This window comes from Hydra vulgaris, chromosome 15 (genome assembly GCF_038396675.1).
Source record: "Hydra vulgaris chromosome 15, alternate assembly HydraT2T_AEP".
Lineage (NCBI taxonomy): Eukaryota > Metazoa > Cnidaria > Hydrozoa > Anthoathecata > Hydridae > Hydra > Hydra vulgaris.
This window is the reverse complement of record NC_088934.1, coordinates 15,853,752-15,874,735: the sequence shown is the minus strand read 5'-3', so window position 1 is coordinate 15,874,735 and position 20,984 is coordinate 15,853,752. Positions and strand designations below refer to the sequence as shown.

The following is a 20,984-nucleotide window of genomic DNA, read 5'->3' as shown; positions in this document are numbered from 1 at the left end:
AAGATGCAAGGCTGTGATCGACAACAAAGGATTCGCCACGAAATATCGATAGCGAAATACAGCTTGGTCAACATTTTGTCGAGTTGCACTTGTTTTGTCCATTAGGAAATCAACTTTTTTTAATACTTTTGATTAATTTATTAATTTTCGTGTACAAGTAATGAACTTTGTGATGAATAAAACTTGAAGAACTTTGTCTCTAAACAGTTACATAGTTATTTATCTAAATTGAAAAAATGCAGCACTTTTATATATAGAAACTAAATTAGCATTATTTGGTTGCACTCGTTTTGTCCGATACTGTATATATATATATAAATATATATATATATATATATATATATATATATATATATATATATATATATATATATATATATATATATATATATATATATATATATATATGTTGTTATATTGTACCAAGTTATGATACAAAGTCTCTTGTTCGTTAGAGAGTGATCAATATTAAGTAAATTGTTTACAAAATAGATCAGTTTTAATATATAAAAAGTTTGATTATTTGAAAAAATACAACTTTGTGATGGAACTTAAAGTTTGATGATTGCCGAAGGGCATGAAACTTTAAGTTCCAACATCCATTTGTAGTGACTAAAAAATTGGACCATAAAGACCGTGCAAAGCGTTCCCGCAAAAAAAAGAGTCATCTCTATCAGAAAACTGCCAGTAAAATTCAGTACAGTTTTTCATGTGCATTAAAAGTAGTGGAACAATTTGACCGTTCATCAAAAGTAACAGTACTGCAAGCAATTGATATGTATCCTGAAATGGTCAGAGAAGTTGCCCGAGTGGTTACTGCTTTGCCACCCACTCAAGTTAGTGTGGAGAGGTTGTTCTCTGCCCAAAAAATAAGATCAGATTTGAGGACATTCATGAAGAGGAGGATCTGACGGAGGCAATACTTTTTCTGAGGACTTATTCATAATTTTATTAGTGACTGCATAAGGGTTTATTGTATATCTATTAACAAAAGTTCAGAAAAGTTATTTGTTCATAAATTGTTTTCTAATAAATATTATTTAAAGCACTAAGTGATTAATTATATAAATCATGGTGATGAAATAGGCAATCTTAACATTTTAACGCGGTAAATTTGTTGTTACAAATTGGTGACTCACGAGTCAGGAGTCGGTCCATGATAAAGTTAAGGAGTCGGAGTAGGAACTGCGGTTTACCGACTCCACTGCCCTGGTTGTTAGGTGTATATGGTAAAAAAAAGTTTGAATCCTATTGGAAAATTGTAAAAGAAGAACTTAATGAAAGTGATTTAATAACTGCTTTAGAAATTTCCGTCATGTTTACCAGTTTGAAAAAGAAGCATTGTTTTTTTTGAAACCAGTCTTTATCTAATGCTACACCATGTGGTTTCTTTACTTTAACAGAAGATGAAACATATGGTTCAAGTCCTGATGCTTTGGTGGCTCCAAACTTATTACTTGAAATAAAAATCAGAGTAGAAAATTCAAAAGAACCATTGTCAAACTTATTTAAATCACCTGCCTATTTTATTCAAACACAACTTCAAATAGTATGTACACAATCAAACACAACTTCAAATGGTATGTACACAATCAAACTACTGCTTTCTTATATCCTTTCATTCTGAAACAAAAACTGCTAAGTACTACCTTTTCCAGAAAAACAAAGTTTTGTGGAATGTAGTAAAATATTTAATGGACAGTATCTTTTCAAACAAACCAATATCAGATTGGCCACATAAAGAATAAAAGTTATTCGCAACTCTAGAAAAGGAAAACCGTAGTCGTGTTCAGAGCTTCGAAAGTATCAAACCATTACGTACCCATATTAACAAAATTATATGAAACACTTTTACATTTATACTTTTAAATACTATTTTTCAGAATTTGGTCCAATAGGATCCATTGTTAAATTAACAATATGACACATAGTCTTCCATGTTGATGAAAGTAAGTCTAGTCTTTGCATAGGCCAAACTGTATTAAGAATCAACCATTCTCTAACACGTCCAATAAATTGTTCAACATGAATTCTGGTTGAAGCAATATCAAAATTTGTTGAAACGTCCCCATGTGAAAACTTATTCAAATTTTTTTGTGCTAGTGAGTTTAAATAAACACCTTTTATCAAACAATAATCTTGGACTGCGAAATCTCCATCAGCCATTAATTTATGTTCAGGGGTAAGCCAACTTAACACACCAGTTTTTTCTGTTATTGCACTATCTGATATTGAACCTGGATAAATATCACTGAACAAAAAACCACTTCCATGAGGTGAAATACCAATCAATGCTTTTCTTGTTTGTGTGTTTTTGTAATAAAAAAAACATCAGAGTGTTTAAATGGAAATTAGTTGTTTGTTGAAATTTGAATTCTGTGCAGTATATAATCATATCAGTTAGACCGTGTCCAGTTTTGAAAAATATTTCTAGCATTCTTTTAAATAAATATCCATCATCAGGATGAAGATCAACTTTATCAAATGTTTCTAAAAATACTATCCATACAACAAAAAGTCTATTAACTGTGCTTTCAGAAACTAATAACATATGTGCCATAACTCCCAAGTGTAATGCATGATGACAAATAGTTAAAACTGAAAATAATTCATTTCTTTTGTCTAAAGCTCGAATACCAGTGCCTTTACTATCTTGATATTCAATAGCATGTAAATATGGAATAGTAACATCGAATAAAACATGAAACTTTTTAATGGATAAACCACAAAGGTATTTAAATGATGAAGGTTTATTATCTATCATAATATTATGATATGATAATTTTATTGATAACGAAAATTTATTTTGTTACTTTCGACTTCTTTTAGTAATTTGTTTTTAGATTTTCGGAGAAATTATACTTTTCTTTATAAGATTTTATTTTCATTTTTAGACTCTTGATTTTTACATTAGCTTCTACAAGTTATTATTTTAATGATTTATTGTTTTTTAATGAAAAAGATAACATAGAATTTAGCTGATATTTTGAAGGACGGCGCTTAAGTTTAGGAACATATTTTGAAATTATTCTTTTAGTAGGACATTTCCGACATAAATGCACAGTAATAGTAGAAGTTTCTTGATGAATTAGGTTGTTAACAATATCTAATTTTTTTATACGAATTTAATTTTTGTTTATCAAAAGGTGTTGATTCTTTAAGTTGTTTAAATCAAATAAAACATTTATTATATTTATTTTTATGAATAATATACCGAGATGGTAGGATGACAACATTAGGTAATAAGTTGAATTGTTCCTATTTTCCTGAACTCCAGTGTTCGCAACAAATGTTTCCGTGCTTCCAATTCATGCCTATAGTTTTTAAGATTTTTTGATATTGTGTTTGAAGATTTTCATTTTTCGGTAGGGAATAATACTTTATTTTAGTTACATCTTCTTTTTTTGCATTAACGTTATTATAACATTAAGATGAAGAAAAAAACTGCTTCATGGTGTTAATTCTTTTTTAATACTGTTTATTTTAATAAGAATTATCTAATATTAGACTAGCAAAGTCATTTGCAAAAATTAAAACAACAAAAAACGCTTTAAATACAATTTAAACAAAGTCGCCATTTTATTCATTTATTCCTTATGGAAAAGTCATACACTGAAACCACGTTTGAGAAAGTCCATAATGGTATGTAAATTTTAATAACGCGTTAATTTATTTAAAAATCTTAAAATGTTTTTAATTAAAAAATAACTGATGTTTCTGGTACTAGTTTCTAATAAACAATGTCTATATAAAAAATATATTTTAGCAACATCAGTTTAAAAAAACTATAGGCTTTTCAAAGTACTACTAGAACGTTTTTCACCTTTTACAATGCAACGTGAGATGCGTTATAATCTGTGAGGGATCCAGAAGTTTTTGATTGGGTGGGGAGAGGATATTGAAATATTTTTGTATTTTGTATCAAAATTGGGGTCTCCTAAAAAAAAAGGTCCACCTTTTGATGGGGGTGGGTGGGGGTGGATGGATACCTATATTCCCTCCCCCTCCTTCCTGGATCCGTCACAAGTTATAATTTATTTTTTTATTTTTTAAGTTTTCAAGCCTAGTTTTCCATCAATTTCTTTTACTCAAAATCTGGGACCCTCAAAGGGGGTTTTTAGGAAAGGGACCCAATGAAATATTACCATTAAAAGGAAAAAAATAATATAGATATAGAGTTATGTCATATAACAGAGCCTTGACTGTTAATGGTCTTTTTTTCAAAAATATCATTTTTAGTATTTTTTTTTTTTCTCTAAAAGATAGCAATATGTTTAGTCATTGTGTCACCGTGCTACCATATAAATTACGGAAATAAGGCATGGCGTTAAAATTGGTGTTCATATTCAAGAGTATTTAAAACACAGTAAAATTGGCAGAACCAAATAAAATCTACCACTTAGTGTCTTATTCCGTCTCCTCCCCCCTCTCCCCCCCCATCCTCCCAACACATACGTTTATATTGCAACACATACGTTTTTTTTTTTCTCTACAAAAAAAAAAAAAAAAACGTATGTGTTGCAACCAGGGATGCGGAGTCTCAAAAGGGTCTCCGGATTTGAAAGTCTTTAAAAGATTACTTCTTTCAGGTTTTTGGTATTCAGGAGCTCTAAAAATATAACAAAGCTTTTGAACTTTTTGGACAGGTATACAATTAAGATTTTTTGATTAGAGGAACAACTAATTTTTGAAACCGCAGTCTTTAAGTATAAGGCAAGTAGCCTTTAAGTATAATAGCGGCAAGGACTCCAGGAACCTGGGTTTAAAAACAATAAGTTCGAAGTTATTACGTCTCATGAATTTTTTTCTTATAGCAAATCATAAGTCAAACAAAATGTTTAAAGCTTCTAAACACCAGAGAACAGGAAAAAATAGAGATATTACCCCAGAGTCCTTTTGGGATTCCGCATCCTTGGTTGCAACAAAAATGCAAGTTAATTTTTTGTTTAAGAGAACTTTTAGCCCGACCCCTCCCTGAGGACAAATCCACAACTGCGATAAAAAAGCAAATATGTTTTGTATTTGAAAGTTTAATAAAAATACTTTTTTTTTTTTAATAAATAAAGAAGTTATGCATAATATTTAGTATCTCATTAAATTCTTTTAGTATAGTACACCAAAAGAATTTAATAACTACTAAACTCATGTAATTAACCATGCATAGAAAAAACCAATGCAAAATGCGAATAATGTGAAAAAGTTATAAATAAATAATTTTAGAATAAACTCATTTCAATATTTCAATGAATTCAATATCTAACTATGAATATGTGAAAAATTCTTGACTATAATTTTAAAAACTGTTAAACAACATTCAGTGACTTTTTGATTTGTTTTGTTTTTATTTATTTTTCTCCATGAATCAATTTAGAACATTCGACGGCGTCCTAAATCTCTTTTCACTACGCTTTCGTTTTTTGGAAGTCTCGATAAAAAACAAACACAATAATTCCTGAAACTAGAGGTAAATGCAATTGAAAAAGTTAGTAATCCCAATTTTTAACTTTTTCTTTACTTTTATGCATCTATTAAAACTATGTGATATATAATTTTAGTATTAAAAATAAAAATGTTCGTATTATTTTTTTTTTTAATAAAAATATTTTATTTTTTGCCAATTATGACAATATCAATAACATTATAAATTATAATTGTTATTATAATTTTTAAGTTAGTGTAGTCTAACAATAACTTAATAAATTACTATAGCATAATAGCATTTATTATTTATGATTAAATAATCTAGACAATTTTCCCAAATTTTAGAAAGTTCTAAATAAAAATTTTTTAATTATTTGAATTTGTAATAGTTATACTGTTATTATGATAGTATAACATATACTTATGAATATAGTTCATACTCATATACTTATAATATACTTTACATTTTATAAATTTTGATATATATATATATATATATATACATATATATATATATATATATATATATATATATATATATATATATATATATATATATATATATATATATATATATATATATACATACATATATATATATATACATATATATATATATAATATATATATATATATATATATATATATATATATATATATATATATATATATATATATATATATATATATATATATATATATATATAAATTTAAAACATTTTCTAATAAAGTTTTAGAAGTTATGTGTGATTTATGAGTTAAGAATTATGCATTGTGTGTTTTAACAATCTTTTTATATTTGAAGTATATTTATAATAATAATAACTATTATTATCATTATTGTTATTAATATTAATACTACTACTATTATTAATATTATTACTTCTACTATTATTGTTGCTATTTATTATTATTATGAATATTAACGTTAAACATATGCAGAATATTACATATTAATATATAATTATTTTTTTGTTAAAACATAAAAAGTGTTAATTTAATAGCAGTAAACAAAATAATATTTTTTAGGAAAGTTATACATTTTTAAAATAATTTCATTATAGGAAACACGCTGATTGTAATGCCGTTTTTCTTTTCTGAAAGACTCCCTGTTCCTTCGTTGAAATCGTATTGTACTTTAAGTTTGGTTATTTTTCTTGTATCAGCACTATTTGCAAAAAAAAAAATTCATCAACATGATGAAATTGATTCTAATGTTTCCCAATTTGACTCTATATATGATGTTTATCTAAACGAATCTTTTTGCTTGTGGGTAGGTTGTTACTATACAATAATTTAATGTATTAATTTTATACATAATTTTTTTTATAGCTTAGTTTTTAATTATTAACAATTTAATTTCATATATGGCATACAGCTTTTTCAGAAAACGATGGAAGAAAAAACAAAGAATAATGAAAGAAAAGATTAATGCCCAGACCCAAATTCTCAGTCCATTAACTAACTTAAAACCTGCTGACGCAAAATAGTCCACACTTTTTGGCGGCAACAGGTTTTAAGTTAGTCAATATATGCAGTACTGCAGTCCCTGGCAGCAGGCTATTTAAGTGTCACATTGCTAATCTAAACACACACTATATATATATATATATATATATATATATATATATATATATATATATATATATATATATATATATATATATATATATATATATATATATATACACACACACACACATACATATATATATATATTCATTGCAAATGGCAGGAAACGTTTATTTAATGGTGAATAGGGAAAAAAGAGAAAAAGAAAAATGAAAGAAAAAATTTTAAAGAACAGAAAAGATAAGTTAAAAATAAAGTAAAATAATAAAAATATAAAAAGGTATAAACAAGCTAAAAGATTAAAGAAAAAATAAAACAAGGAAATAAATGAAAAAGTAAAACTAACAAATAGATTTAAAAAGATAAAACAAAAACAATCAATGAAAAACAAAGTTACAAGTTTAAAGAAAAGAAGGTCGAAAAATGTTCAAAAAATAATAAAAAGAACTAATTAAAACAAAAGTTATTCGCTACAAATTTTTAGGCTTAAGTAGAAGATTTTGTTTGTGTTTTCGTTATGTAGTTTTTGTTTTTGTTTTGTAGTTTTTGTCCTTGCCTTTTCATATGCGTAATGTTTGTTATTATTTGTGCTCTTGTTGCTAATTATTTTTGTTGATGTTTGCTGTTGTTATTAATTGAGTGTTTTCATATCTTTCTTGTCATTTTATTTAATTTATTATAGCTTAATCATTTTTTTTAAATTAATTTAATTTACGCTTGCTTTTATTTATTAATATTGCTGTTGAATTTTTTGTTTGTTTGTTTATTTTATTTAGGTTTCACTTCAATGACTAGTTTAAATATATGAGTGACACCTAACATTATTTTGTAAAATTATAAAAAAAATTGTAATTTCCAATTTTGGGTTAAATAAATGAATATATATATATATATATATATATATATATATATATATATATATATATATATATATATATATATATATATATATATATATATATATATATATATATATATATATATATAAAAAACATTAAATAAATAAAAAATGATACATTGATTTTATATATATATATATTATATTATATATATATATATATATATATATATATATATATATATATATATATATATATATATATATATATATATACATAGATGTTTTCTTTATTTATTAACATTAATGTATTTTATTGCTAGTCTTTAATCAATATGGCATATTGCTGTTTATTTCTTTTTGGCAAAGTGATTCAAAAACTTGTGCTTGGTGATTTGCGTGTTTCAGAAGAACAGGTTAAAATTTTTAAAAATTATTTGATAATAGAATAGAATGGAAATGACGCTGTAACTCATATAAGTTGAAACTGAAGTTATTTAGAATTTTCATCTATAGCAGCCAAAAATTTAACAACGATTAAAACAATATACAAGATCTGAGATTTGAAGTTTAAAATTTGAAATGTTTTAAAATGTGGTTCTTAAATTGTTTTACGTTTTTAGACTTAATAATTTCTTGTGTTGGTAAATTCCAATCATTTACAACTCTATTAGAGAAAAAATGTTTGATTGTGTTAAACTGTAGTTATTGTCTGTTTTTATTGACTTTTTGTATATTTAATTTATGGCCTCTTGCTCAACCATTAGTATTAAAATATTCAATTGAGTTATGCAAATTTATTTAGTCAATTCGTTTTATTAATTTGACCGTTTGGATTAAATCACCCTGCCTTTTTTCTTATTTTCTAATGAAGGTAATATTAGTTTTAAATTCCTTTCTTCATGACCACAATTAAATGTTTTAGTTGATCTATTTTGAACTTTTTCAAGCCTATCAATTTCTCCTTTTCAATTGGAGTTCCAAATAACTGCTCCATACTTAAGATGGGGATGAACTAATGACTTGTATAATTAGCTGATAATACTTCCATCTATATATTCAAATGCATGTTTAATTCATCCTATTTGTTTATTTGCTTTATTAATTGCATAACATATATGGTGGCTCAAATCAATATCATTCGAGATAAAATTACCAAAATCTTTTTTGACTTTTACTTCCTCTAGTATAGCTTTATCAATTTTGTATTTGTATTTAGGGTTTTTATTTCCGAAATGCTTTACTTTACATTTTTGTGTGTTAAATTTTATCTGCCAGCCATCTGTCCATTCTTTTAAAATGATAAAATCGTTTTGTAAACTATTTTGATTTAATCACTGCTAAAAGTTTAGCACTGTCAGTGAATAATTTGCCTTCATTTTTGATTCTAATTAATAAATCATTTATAAATATCACAAAAAATAGTAGACCTAAAACTGAGTCTTGAGGGACTCAGCTATCTATTTTCTCCCATCCTGACACAAATTCTCCAACTATTACTCTTTGAAATGTTTCGCTTAGAAAACTTTTACACCACCATAATAATTTGTTTCTAATCTCAAGCCAATTGAGCTTAGAACTAATAACCTTAACAATAAAAGACGAATGCTTTTGCAAAATCTAATAACAACTACATTGTATGTATCCATCTGCAAGTGCTTTTGTGATAAAATTAATTGGTTCAAGCAAGTTAGTAGTGCAATTTTTTTATTACAGAAGCCATGTTGTTGTTTGATTATCAAATTGTGCACTACTAAATTATACATTATCTTATCACATATCTTACCCTCCATTAATTTGTATACAACTGAAATTAGTGAAATTGGGGGATAATTAGATGGTTATAGTTTACTTCCCTTTTTAAACAGGGCAATAATGTTTTTCTAAAGGGCTGGAACAACACTTGGTTTGTAAAACTTGTTAAATGATATTGATAAAGGCTTGCAGAGTGATTTAGAACACATTTTGAGAAGTTTAGGGTGAATGTTGTCTACTTCAAAAGTGTTTTGTACATCAAGTTTGTTGATATGAGCTTTAATAATTGCTTCTGTAAAGCTTGGATTCAGGTATTCAAAATTAAACTTATCGCTAGATTTTGAAATGTTTGTAGAATTTTTCTTTGTGAATGTTAAACGAAATACTTTTTTATTGTGTTCGCTGTTATGGCTCTGTTTGTAGTTGTTTGTTTAAATGCTCCTTGAGTTCCACCAGTCCAATATAATGCTTCTATTGATTTCTTGATGTTTTGCTGTTAATATATGCTGATAATATAGTGATTTAAGATTTAGTTTGGAATTCAGTGCTAACTTTCTTTTGAAATCCCAGATACTTTTTTCACATTTTTTTTCAATATCTGAATTCAAATGTTTGTATGCTGTGATCAGTACATAATTACTAAATTTTATTTATTAAATTGTAAACCACATAAACCACATTGCTCTTCATTTTACACATGTGTTTAAATCCAAAGAGGATCTTTTATTTTCTTTTTGCTATTCATTTTCAACCTAAATAAGTGGTGGCCATGTTCAATTGTCCCCAAAGGTGGAATATGAATGACTAAAAAAACTTTTTTTCATATTTTGTTATCATCAAATCTGTACATTACTTTCTGAACTGATTTTTACTTGGAATGTTGGATAGATAATATTTTGGAACAAAGAATTATCACTTAGACAACCCAACTCTTTTGCTTGAATTTCCTGATCATATTAACGTAAATTATAATTTTCATACAACTTATTGATGAATAATTAAAATCTCTAAACAGCAAGATACCCGAAAATTTATTTTTTTGATACAAGTTGCTAGCTTGTTTAATTGAGCAGATTATAGCTAAATTTTTCATTTTACTACATAAACCTGGAGGATAGATACAGCCACAAGTAATCTTTTCCGATCCGACTTAAAAACACCAAATTTACTCTATTGTTTTAGAGTATATTGTTGTCTATAATGTAGGATTTGATCTTGTTTTTAATATAAATACCTACTCCACCACCTCTACTATCTCTGTCTTTTCTAAATAGATTAAAACCTGTAATATTTGTAGATGATGTCTCCACCAAGTTTCACTTATAAAAACAACTGAAGCATCATGTTGAATAATTTCAACTGCTAGATCTTATAACTTGTTGTTTAGAGAGGTAGGATTTGTATAAAAGCATTTTAAATAAGTTTCTTTTCTCAAGCTGGTTGAATGTTCTTTTTTTTAAACTTTTATCTGACTTTTTGTGATTACTAATTTTGTTGTTTTTTGATCTTTTGAATTGTGTTGCTCCTAATACCATAATGAAATAGAGATTCTCCTGACAGATAAACATTTAGTTTGTTTGTTTCTTTATGCAAATCATAATCTGGGTTGCGCTGGTGTTTGATCTAAATTAATAAATTTATTAGGAAAAACATTGCTAATTTTTTTGCAAATAGTACCGTAATTCTTTCTTCTGGTGATGATAATTCACCAAATATTGCCCCTTAAGCATTAAGGACATTTACTTTTTGTTTAAAGTAAAAGTCCTAAATGTCCGTTTGGTTTTTGGTCTTTTTATATATAATTTCATTATTATCTATATTTATATCAGCAAAGAAATGTTTAACTTTTGCTAAATCAGCTTCTTCCTTTTTTTTATCAGTTCAGATTGATTCAAAAACACCAGAAATAGTAACATTCTCTTTTTTTTTCTTGAGTTCTTCAACAGAAAAACGCATTAATGATACTCATTTGCTGAGGTATTAAATTCAATTCCTATACATATACAATAAGGAATTCAATACCTCAGTTACAACATTACTCTATGTTTTATGATTAGAATTTTTTTTATTTTTGAAATTAATAATTTCTTCACTTTGTTTTCTAAAAATCTCTTTCAACTTCGATTTGTTATTCCATCAAAACTTCTTCTGAAATTGTTGTTGTTAAGTTTCCATTTTTACCAGGAAGTTTTGTGTTTGCAAATGTTTTAAGAGAAAGAGTATATGTAAAGTGATAATTTAATTATCAGAAATAATTTGATTATGATTACAGTAATTTTATTTTAAATTATTATTGTTATCTTAAAAATTTTTTTTTTTTTTTATAGTTTTTTGTAATTTTTTTTTTTTATAGTTTGTTTACATTTTTTTACTAGTTATTTTATTGATTTTTTGCTTTTTTTTAATAATTATCTTCAAGTTGTTGCTCTTAGTTTTCAATGATTTTTTCTTTTGGGAATAGATAATAATGCAAGTGATACAGTCTATTGTGGACTAATTTAAAAATATATTTGTAAACAAACTGAAAACCAAATTAAAGTTAAGATATATATACTTAAGAAGTTGATTTAAATCTCACCACTGTTCGTTTAAACAATATAACAAAATAAATATCAAAAACAAGAACCTATCCAAACAGTTTTCAAAACAAATAATAACTAAATAAATTTAATAATTTAATTGATATAATGATTGAAGGAAAAAAAAGGAGCTCGAAAAACTTTAGGTTGATTGTCTTGACATTGCAGAGTTGGCAAAAACCCAGGTTTTTTTTGGGTAATTTTGGGTTTTATTGGGTAAATTTTTTTTTTTTAATTTCATCTTTTGGGTTTTATTGGGTAAATTTGGGTTTTATTTTTATTTCGTCTCTGTAAATATTTTTTTGTTTAATGATTGAAAATTAGTTTCATTTTCTACTCTAACTTTATTTAAAATACATTTTATTGTTATTTAATGATTTATAACAAGAATTTTTCAAATTATTTTGAAAAAGATTTTTAATATAGTTTAAAACAGTTGAAAGAGGATTGTAACTACAATAAGGTAGCCTCCTCGACTGTAGTGACCTTCTCTGGCCACTACTACTCATTTAAATTCACCTAGAGAGGTGAATAACATAAAAGATAAAAAAATTTCAATCGATAAAAATATTTGGATAAAGATTGTAATAATTTATTTCCAAATAATGATTCAAATATTAGTAAACCTGCTCTGATAGCTGTTATTGTTGGTTATAATAGTTAATAATAATAATTAATAATAATTTAGTAAATAATAATAGTTAATAATTATTTTAGTTAATAATATAGTTTTAATGTTGAAGTTGGTTATAATAGTTCATAAACTTATTAAATACCTTTAAAAAAACTTAATAAAACCCACATTACCCGGGTTTTATTGGGTTTTTTTTGGCGGTTTTTTTTTGGTTTTATTGGGCGTGTTTTTTTTTAATGCCAACCCTGTGACATTATGAAAGGGAAGCAATAATAGAAGCTTTTTAAACTTTAGATTTGTTTAGTGGAATTCATAGCAAATTGAATTTTCAGATATTGTTTTTATTTACTTATTTTTTAATATTATTAGCATTTGCAAGATAAGTTTTGGAACTATATCTTTTACAAAGTCATTTTTGTATTTGGCGTTGTTAATGCACAATCCATAACTGAAGTTTTATGTTGGGCTGCTTGGTTTTCCATGTTAGGTTTCTGGCATATATTTGGTCAACTTTGCAAAGATCGATATAAATATGTATGTTTTTTTTATTTTTATTTTTTTTTATTTTTTTTTAATGAAAGTAATGATTACTTAGTCATTAAAAAATATTAAACAGACTATGGTTATTACATTTATGTATTATTCATCATTAAGTTCAAGGTAATAATCATTAATATTTAAAAGCACATAAAAGTGCACTAAATATTATAAAACTTTAGTAAAAGTAAAATGTAAGGACTGGTGTTAAAAAAAATTTGTAAATGAGAAATTTTAATATTTTGTTCTCAAATGTTTTGAAAAAGCTTTTTTTTTTTTAAAAACTCTCTGATTTTTTTGTTAATTATTTCAATTTATAATGGCTCACAATTTATAATAGCTCACAATTTATAATGGCTCACAATTTATAATGGCAATCTGTTTTATTAATATGAAGTTTATTAATAAAATAGATCTTAGTTATTTATAGATAAAATAAAGTTAATACCCAGTGAGAAGTTGTCTAGCTACTAGCTAGCGGTATTTGTAATAATAAAGACAGCAATATGACTACAAGGATCACTAGCTAGTTTCTAGCTAGCAACAACCTTTGATAATCAAGACAGTGATTGCAATAAAGATTGCCATGAATATTGCAAGCTAGAAAAGCAAATGATAGCTAGCAAATTCTCATTACATCATTATATTACTCATTTATATTTATATACTATACTATTATTATTACAAGTTAATTATTTATTATTATTACTATAAATGCAGACTTGTCTTAATTTTATAATTAGCTACAATAATACAATAATTTAATAAATAAAACATTAATTAAAAAAATATATTTCTATTGATTTATAGTTTTATTAGGCAACATTATTGTTTTAGAGCTATTAACATATTTAAAATAAACTAAGAATGCTTACAAAAACTCTGATATGTTTATACATATTGCTACAGCAATAGTTGGCTACTAATTGGCCACCTAGTAGCTATAGAATTGTCATTATTTATTAGCTAGCAATAGAGCTACAACATAGCTATCGATATATTGTAACAATGTGGCTACCTAAAAAGCTACAACATGTAGTTATTGACTAGCTTTAGATTTGTCGTTATTGGAAGATTGTAACTATCAATAAATCTACAATATATTGGTAGCTGCAATCTGGAGCTATCAATAAATTGTAATTATATTGCTAGCTATAGAGCTGGAATATGTAGCCATTGGCTAGATTTATTGTAAAGTTGTAGTTTGCTACGATATGTATAATGCTGTGTGAAATGTAACTAACAAAGTATTGTAGTAATATCAATAGCTACAAAGCTAAGATATCTCGATAGTGACATGTCACAATAAAATGTTATCAATGTTCAATTATAATCATAAAAGATTCTGAAAATCAAATTTTTTGAACGTAAAAATCATGTGAGAAAAAGTTGCTTTTGATAAAATAAAAAAACCTTGAAAGAAGATTTTTATTATGCTATACTCAATTTTCCTAAAAAGAACCAAATAGAGTGGAAATCAAAGTAAAGGTTATATGATATGCATATTAAGGTAGGACAAACTTTTTTCCCCTCTGATTGTATGGTTTCTGTCATGGCTGTATTTTTAAAAAATTACTTAGTGAATTTAAATGTCCAATTTTAAGCCATCCAATTAAATTATCTGTAAATAAACTTCCAACTTATGAAAAAGTTGGTGTATTATTTTGAAAAAGTATGAAAGTGTTGTTTTAATGAAAAGTTATAAACTAGCCTTGAAATCAATTAAGCCAATTAAGTTTTCTTATGTTTTAAATAGCGTTGCACAGCATGTTAAATCTGTGTTTGATAAAGCACAGTGTTGTGGGTAATACCCACAACTCTGTAGTGGTTTACAGAGTTTTCCAGTTATTAAATGGATACCATGACAGGTATTGCAATCTTATAAAATCCTTTAAGCGCGATAAAGAGAAAGGAAAGTTCAAAAAGAGAATTCTAATATTTCTTATATTTAATGTATATTTTTATTTAAAAAATTTATAAATGTGAGTGTTCTGTTTTAATTATTGCTAAGTGTGAAAAAGAAAAAATATAGTAATAATTGAATTAGCATGGTATTGGAAAATTAAAAGTGTTGACATGTGTTGAAGAAGTCATTGATGAAGAATCAGAAGAATTTAAGCTAAGTCATTATGTCAGATGCACATTAGAATGAAAAATAATGCTCTAGCTAATGGTTGTTATAGATTATCAGAAAGAGCTACCGGCTTCTTTAAGTAATTTGCAAGATTTTGGTATCAAAACCAATTATGATCACATTCTGGTTGCCAAAATTAAAATTAGAAGAGCAAAACTGTATAGAGATGATCATCTTGAACATTACTGCGCTTTTGCTGCAGTCTTTGCTGCGAAGAGTGTCCTAAGCGTTAAGTTTATAAAAAAGGCTTCATAAAAAGTACCTGGCTCCATTTGATTTATTATTTCATTTATTTATTATTCCAATTCTTTGTTCTACTTAACATGTCTCTATCTAATTGTTAAACAGTTCATTCAACTTAATTTGTTAGAAGAATGATAAAAAAAGAATATTGCTTCAAATATTCAAGCACAATGCGCTATCTTCAACCGAAAAATATACTTTTTTTTGCATTATCCTTAAGTACCCAAGAGACATGTTTTTTCCGATATATCAAATTAAAAATCAGGAAAAATTTTTTTTTTATGCCTATCCTAATGTATATTGGTTTGTTATCATTTTTTTTTTTTTATAACTGGTGCTAATATAGCAATTGTAATGTTGCAGAAAAAATACGTTTTTAATGAGAAGTTTTGAATACGAGTTTTTCAAATTTAGTTCAATGCAAATGTATTGAGCTAAATTTAATAAAATTTAGATGTTAGTAACAGTGATGAAGCAAACAATCCTAATGAAAATAATGATTCAGAATCAGATTGTAATAAATATTGTAATAAATCTCAAGGTATCAAATTGCATCAACAATTGCATAATAGAGAAAACTCCTAACAAAAGCAAGAAAATATTAAACACAAAATTATTAGTAGTGCAAGTAAAACTTGAGCAGATCTAGCTGAAGAACTAACGCAAGAATTTAACAACATAAAAACTCTTAAAGCTGTGGTTCTTAAAAGTACAAGTTTTAATATTGATGCAAACATTTATCTATTTGCTGAACAGTAATCTAGTTGTTAAGCTAGAACAGTAATCTAGTTGTTAAGTCATAAAAACTGTAAATAGAAAGTTATATTTAGTTTTCTCCACCAAATCTTCACCAAATCTTCACCTTTTTGATCTTTTTGATTTTTTATTTATTTGATCTTTTTTGATTTTATATTTATTTGATCTTTTTTGATTTTATATTTATTTGATCTTTTTGATTTTATATGTAGTTTTCTCTACCAAATCTCCACCAAATCTTCACCTTTTTGATAAGTAATTATTTTAGCTGATAGGAAAACAAAAAATCTAAACAAATATAAAGGTGTAGTTTCTTCATCTATTATAGAGAATTTTATTCTGAATTCCTTATAATATATTTTTCTTCAATCTGGTCATTATAAAGATTCATCAAAAAAAATTATTGATAGATTTTTTTATTTTAAAACATCTTCGGTTCCAACAAGGTTGCAAGCAACCACTATTAGAGTTAGAAGTTACTGGAAGAGAAAAGATGAAGATGTAGATGTAGAGCAAGATAACAATTGACAGGCGACTTAAAAGATTGCAAATTATATGAATCAGGAAAGCAAGATGAAGAAAGCGAATTCCAAAGAACTGATGTTTGAGGAAAAAAACTAGAGGAATAAGGGCATCATTAGAAGATCTGCCCCAGATATGGCAACAGTATTCCATACAAGGCTGGATTTGAGATTTATAGAGATAAAGAATAGAATCCGGAGTAAGAAAGTGTCGAGCTCGATAAAGAGATGCAACCTTAGCAAATGCTAATTTTGCAACGGATTTGATATATGGTTTTCAAAAACGATCTAAAGTAAGAGTTAATTCTAGAAGATGAAGGGTAGATGACTCGTCGAGTACATTACCGTTCATAAATATAGGACGATCTAAATTATTGCGAAAATGATTGGCTGAAAAAAATTGAGTTTTATCTGAATTAAATAATAAGATAATGATAAAGCAGAATAAACTATATAAAATAAAATTATATAATAAGATTAAGGTATGAAAGATATTGAAACTTATGCTTTTATTTTTGATACTTTTGTAACTGTTTGAATTTGTCTTTTAAAAATGTTTAAAATTGCCTTTTAAAACTTATATGGAAATTATTTGTATTGTCTACAAAAAAAAAATGAAATAATAGATGTCTTCACATTTCCGAAAATTTCATGTGTGCACATATTTAATAGTAACTCATGGTTCTTTATGCGCAGAAAGGCATGAAAATAAGTAAATACTCATATAAGTTAAAATAGTACCCTTGGAAGAAACTGTTGTTTACTTAAGATTTTTTTAATTTTTTCATAAAAAAGAGATTGATTTAGCTTTATATAAGTTTATTTTAATTATTCTAAGTCTAACATTTATACTGTTTGTGTGTTTGTGTTATATAATATTTGTAATCAAGGAGAAAAACAAAATAATGAAAACAAATTTGTATGCTGAGTATAAAAGCCCTAAATAGTATTTAATATTGAGGAATAAAAATGAGTTTTCGGGAAAGAAGAATGCAAAATGGTAATATATACATATATATATATATATATATATATATATATATATATATATATATATATATATATATATATTATATATATATATATATATATATATATATATAAGTTTAATTTTGCTGTGAGCATATACTCAGCAAAAGTGCTCGATGAATGATATCAGAGCTATATAATTGATTTTTTGACGAGATTAAAAAAATAGCTACGTGATTTTTACTACTAAAAGTTTCATGCGTTTAGCAATCATCAGGTAAAAAATACATTGTTTTTTTCGTTAAAAAATATACTCAATAAACATCGTGGCGTTCAAAAACAATTATAAAACTATAATCGCAAATAGTTATTTTTTTATAATTTTTTTTTAATGCCACAATTTTTATTGAGTATATTTTTTAACGAAAAAAACCATGTATTTTTTACCTGATGATTGCTAAACGCTTGAAACTTTTAGTAGTAAAAATCATGTAGTTATTTTTTTAATCTCGTCAAAAAATCAATTATATATATATATATATATATATATATATATATATATATATATATATATATATATATATATATATATATATATATATATATATATATATATATATATATTATATATATATATATATATGTATATATAAATAAATAGATCAAATTCATTTATTCAAAGTTTAAACGCAAAGATTTGTCTTTTATTGTTCTTGTTTTCTCTCAACATGGAAATCACACAAATAAGATATAAATATAAAAAGCGCAATATAAATATAAAAATTCTTCAGAAAATTGCTCAGAATGAAACAAGTTGAATAATTATAATTTAATATTAATAAAAAGTAAAAATATCTTTTATTCCTGCTAATAATATAATCCACTAAAAAAATAATTCCAAAGATATTAATGTATTTATAAAGTATAAATTTTTCTACTTATGTGGAACCTTAATTTGCTTGTATAAATTGAAGTAGGGAACGGTGGATGTGAACCATGGCTTGTCTTAAATTTTTTTTAAATGTCAGATTGCATTGACTTTTTTGTGTGTGGCTTTTTTATTTGCCAACCAACAACACCTAAATTCCCATTATCCCAAAAATGCTATATAAGATATTTCCTGGGTAACACTCTAAAAATTTATATAAATCTCTCTCTCTCTCTCTTTATATATATATATATATATATATATATATATATATATATATATATATATATATATATATATATATATATATATAAGATATATTGAATATTATTAGCTGACTTCATCTCCATTTACTCCGCGCAGTAAACATGTCAAGTTAATGGTACTTATTTGTGTAATTTGTTTGTCAAGCACTGTTATGGGTGTATGGGCTGTGTCATATGGTTATCAAGAAAGTGTTAACATTATGTTATTTATGTTAGCTGAGGTAAATTTTATTTAAAAGTTATTAAATTTTTTTTAGTATCTGTTTAAGAAAAATAAGAAGTTTCAAAAATGTGTTATGAAAATATATTATAGGCTGTTTAATAGGATGGATTATCCTTTATGAGGGTGTAACATCTGCAATATAATGAGGGTGCACCTTTATGAGGGTATAACATCTACAGTAAGATATATCCATTACATCAACAAATGACATTTTGATGGTTTTATTTTATCCTTGCAGTTTTGCAATAAACTAAGAGGTATAAATAAAACAATTTATTTCATTTGAAAACAAAAGATTATCAAGTGTTACCATATAACACTTCTATTGTAGGAAAGATAATATACAGAAGAAAGTGTTAATAATAGTAAAAATCTATGGCAGAGGACATGCAACAAATTATCATTATTACATACAGCCCTGTTGTCAGCAATACTGGCCTAATTGCTGACCTAATAGTGTTTTAGGTCGGCAAAAAATTGCCAACCTTGTTTCTATATTTTATATCATAAAATATAGAAACATATATAAAACCATTGTGTAAAACTTTTTTTGCCAATCTGATGCTGACCTCTAACAGTTTAAGGTTGGCAATTCCATTTTTCCTAATTCCAAGGACTATATATAACATACCAGGATTAAAAAATAGTTAGAAAATATAAAAATAACATTATAACTATGATAATAATAAAGAGTATTATTATTAATATAATAAATTATAAAATAATTAGTAAAAATAATAAAGCAAAATAGTTAAAAAAGATAAAAAGATAATTAAAACTCTAACATAGTTTTTAATATTTTGAATAAACCTAATTATTCTTACCTTATTTGTGTTGAATTTGATTCTTTGATGAACTATCAACCAATAATCAAAAAAGTAAATTTCTAATCATAAAAACTCACTAAAATAAAGTTATACATTAACAGTATGTAAACTCAAATATTATGATGCTAACCTCAAGTTTGGCAAGATGTTTAACGGATTGTATACCACTAAACATTTGTCAACAATTTATATTTATAAATTAATTGCAATTTTATGTTATATATAATGTTTTTACTTACATTATATATAACACTTTTTCTTTTGTCTTTCACAAACTCATCTAAAAAAAGAAAATGTATAATGTTCATAAATAAATAGGCTGAACCAAAACTTAGGTCTATTTTTATTTGGGGCTTGTGTAGTACAATAGGGTTGAGTTTTTACTGAAAATTTAAATAAAGTAAAATTAGTTCGGTAAATTATTTTTACTATACTATAAATTTAGGAACTCATTTGAAATCCTTAATTATGAAAATAATTTTCTTTTCTTTGCTACCTTTGTGAATAATATTTTGCTGTAAAAAGAAGTTATGATTTTCAGCTGCACCTAATAGAGTATTAAATTGTTAAAAATTTCATTATGATTTCGTTATCACCGTCAGAAACCCACATATCATTCCTAATTTATGTATATTGTTTTCCTTTACGTAAATCAGAACTCCTCCACCTTGTTTATTTGTTTGTCTCTATAACGAAAATCTAAAAAACAAAGATATTAATCAGAATTATTATGCTCTTAAATGCTTTAAAATATTTTAAAAGATTTGAAATAGCTTCAATA

General features: G+C 25.5%; 2 protein-coding genes across 3 annotated transcripts in view; one reads left to right on the top strand and one right to left on the bottom strand.

Moving 5' to 3' along the window:
- LOC136092371 (E3 ubiquitin-protein ligase AMFR-like) overlaps positions 1-20,984 on the top strand; it is a 49,219-nt gene that overhangs the window by 13,173 nt on the left and 15,062 nt on the right. Inside the window, exons 2-6 of one of the 2 annotated variants that reach the window (XM_065820466.1) lie at positions 5,372-5,464; positions 6,486-6,694; positions 8,155-8,247; positions 13,169-13,333; positions 19,222-19,374. In XM_065820466.1, coding sequence (XP_065676538.1) covers positions 6,503-6,694; positions 8,155-8,247; positions 13,169-13,333; positions 19,222-19,374 — 603 coding nt within the window. In that variant the 5' untranslated portion in view covers positions 5,372-5,464; positions 6,486-6,502. Of the gene's footprint in view, positions 1-5,361; positions 5,483-6,485; positions 6,695-8,154; positions 8,248-13,168; positions 13,334-19,221; positions 19,375-20,984 lie in introns of those variants that run through there. The other variant, XM_065820467.1, reaches the window with a different exon arrangement.
- LOC136091787 (uncharacterized) lies at positions 1,873-2,764 on the bottom strand. Its single transcript, XM_065819500.1, has 2 exons — positions 2,331-2,764; positions 1,873-2,251 (listed from the first exon to the last, which is right to left on the bottom strand). The coding sequence occupies exons 1-2, from the start codon at positions 2,762-2,764 to the stop codon at positions 1,873-1,875; spliced, it is 813 nt and encodes a 270-aa protein (XP_065675572.1).

Bases quoted from the DNA above. Each gene is read 5' to 3' on its own strand.
- LOC136091787 (XM_065819500.1), bottom strand. From the start codon at position 2,764: ATGATAGATAATAAACCTTCATCATTTAAATACCTTTGTGGTTTATCC. The intron at 2,252-2,330 runs GTTTTTTTTATT...TTTTTTGTTCAG, and splicing joins TTCCATTTAAACACTCTGAT to TGATATTTATCCAGGTTCAA.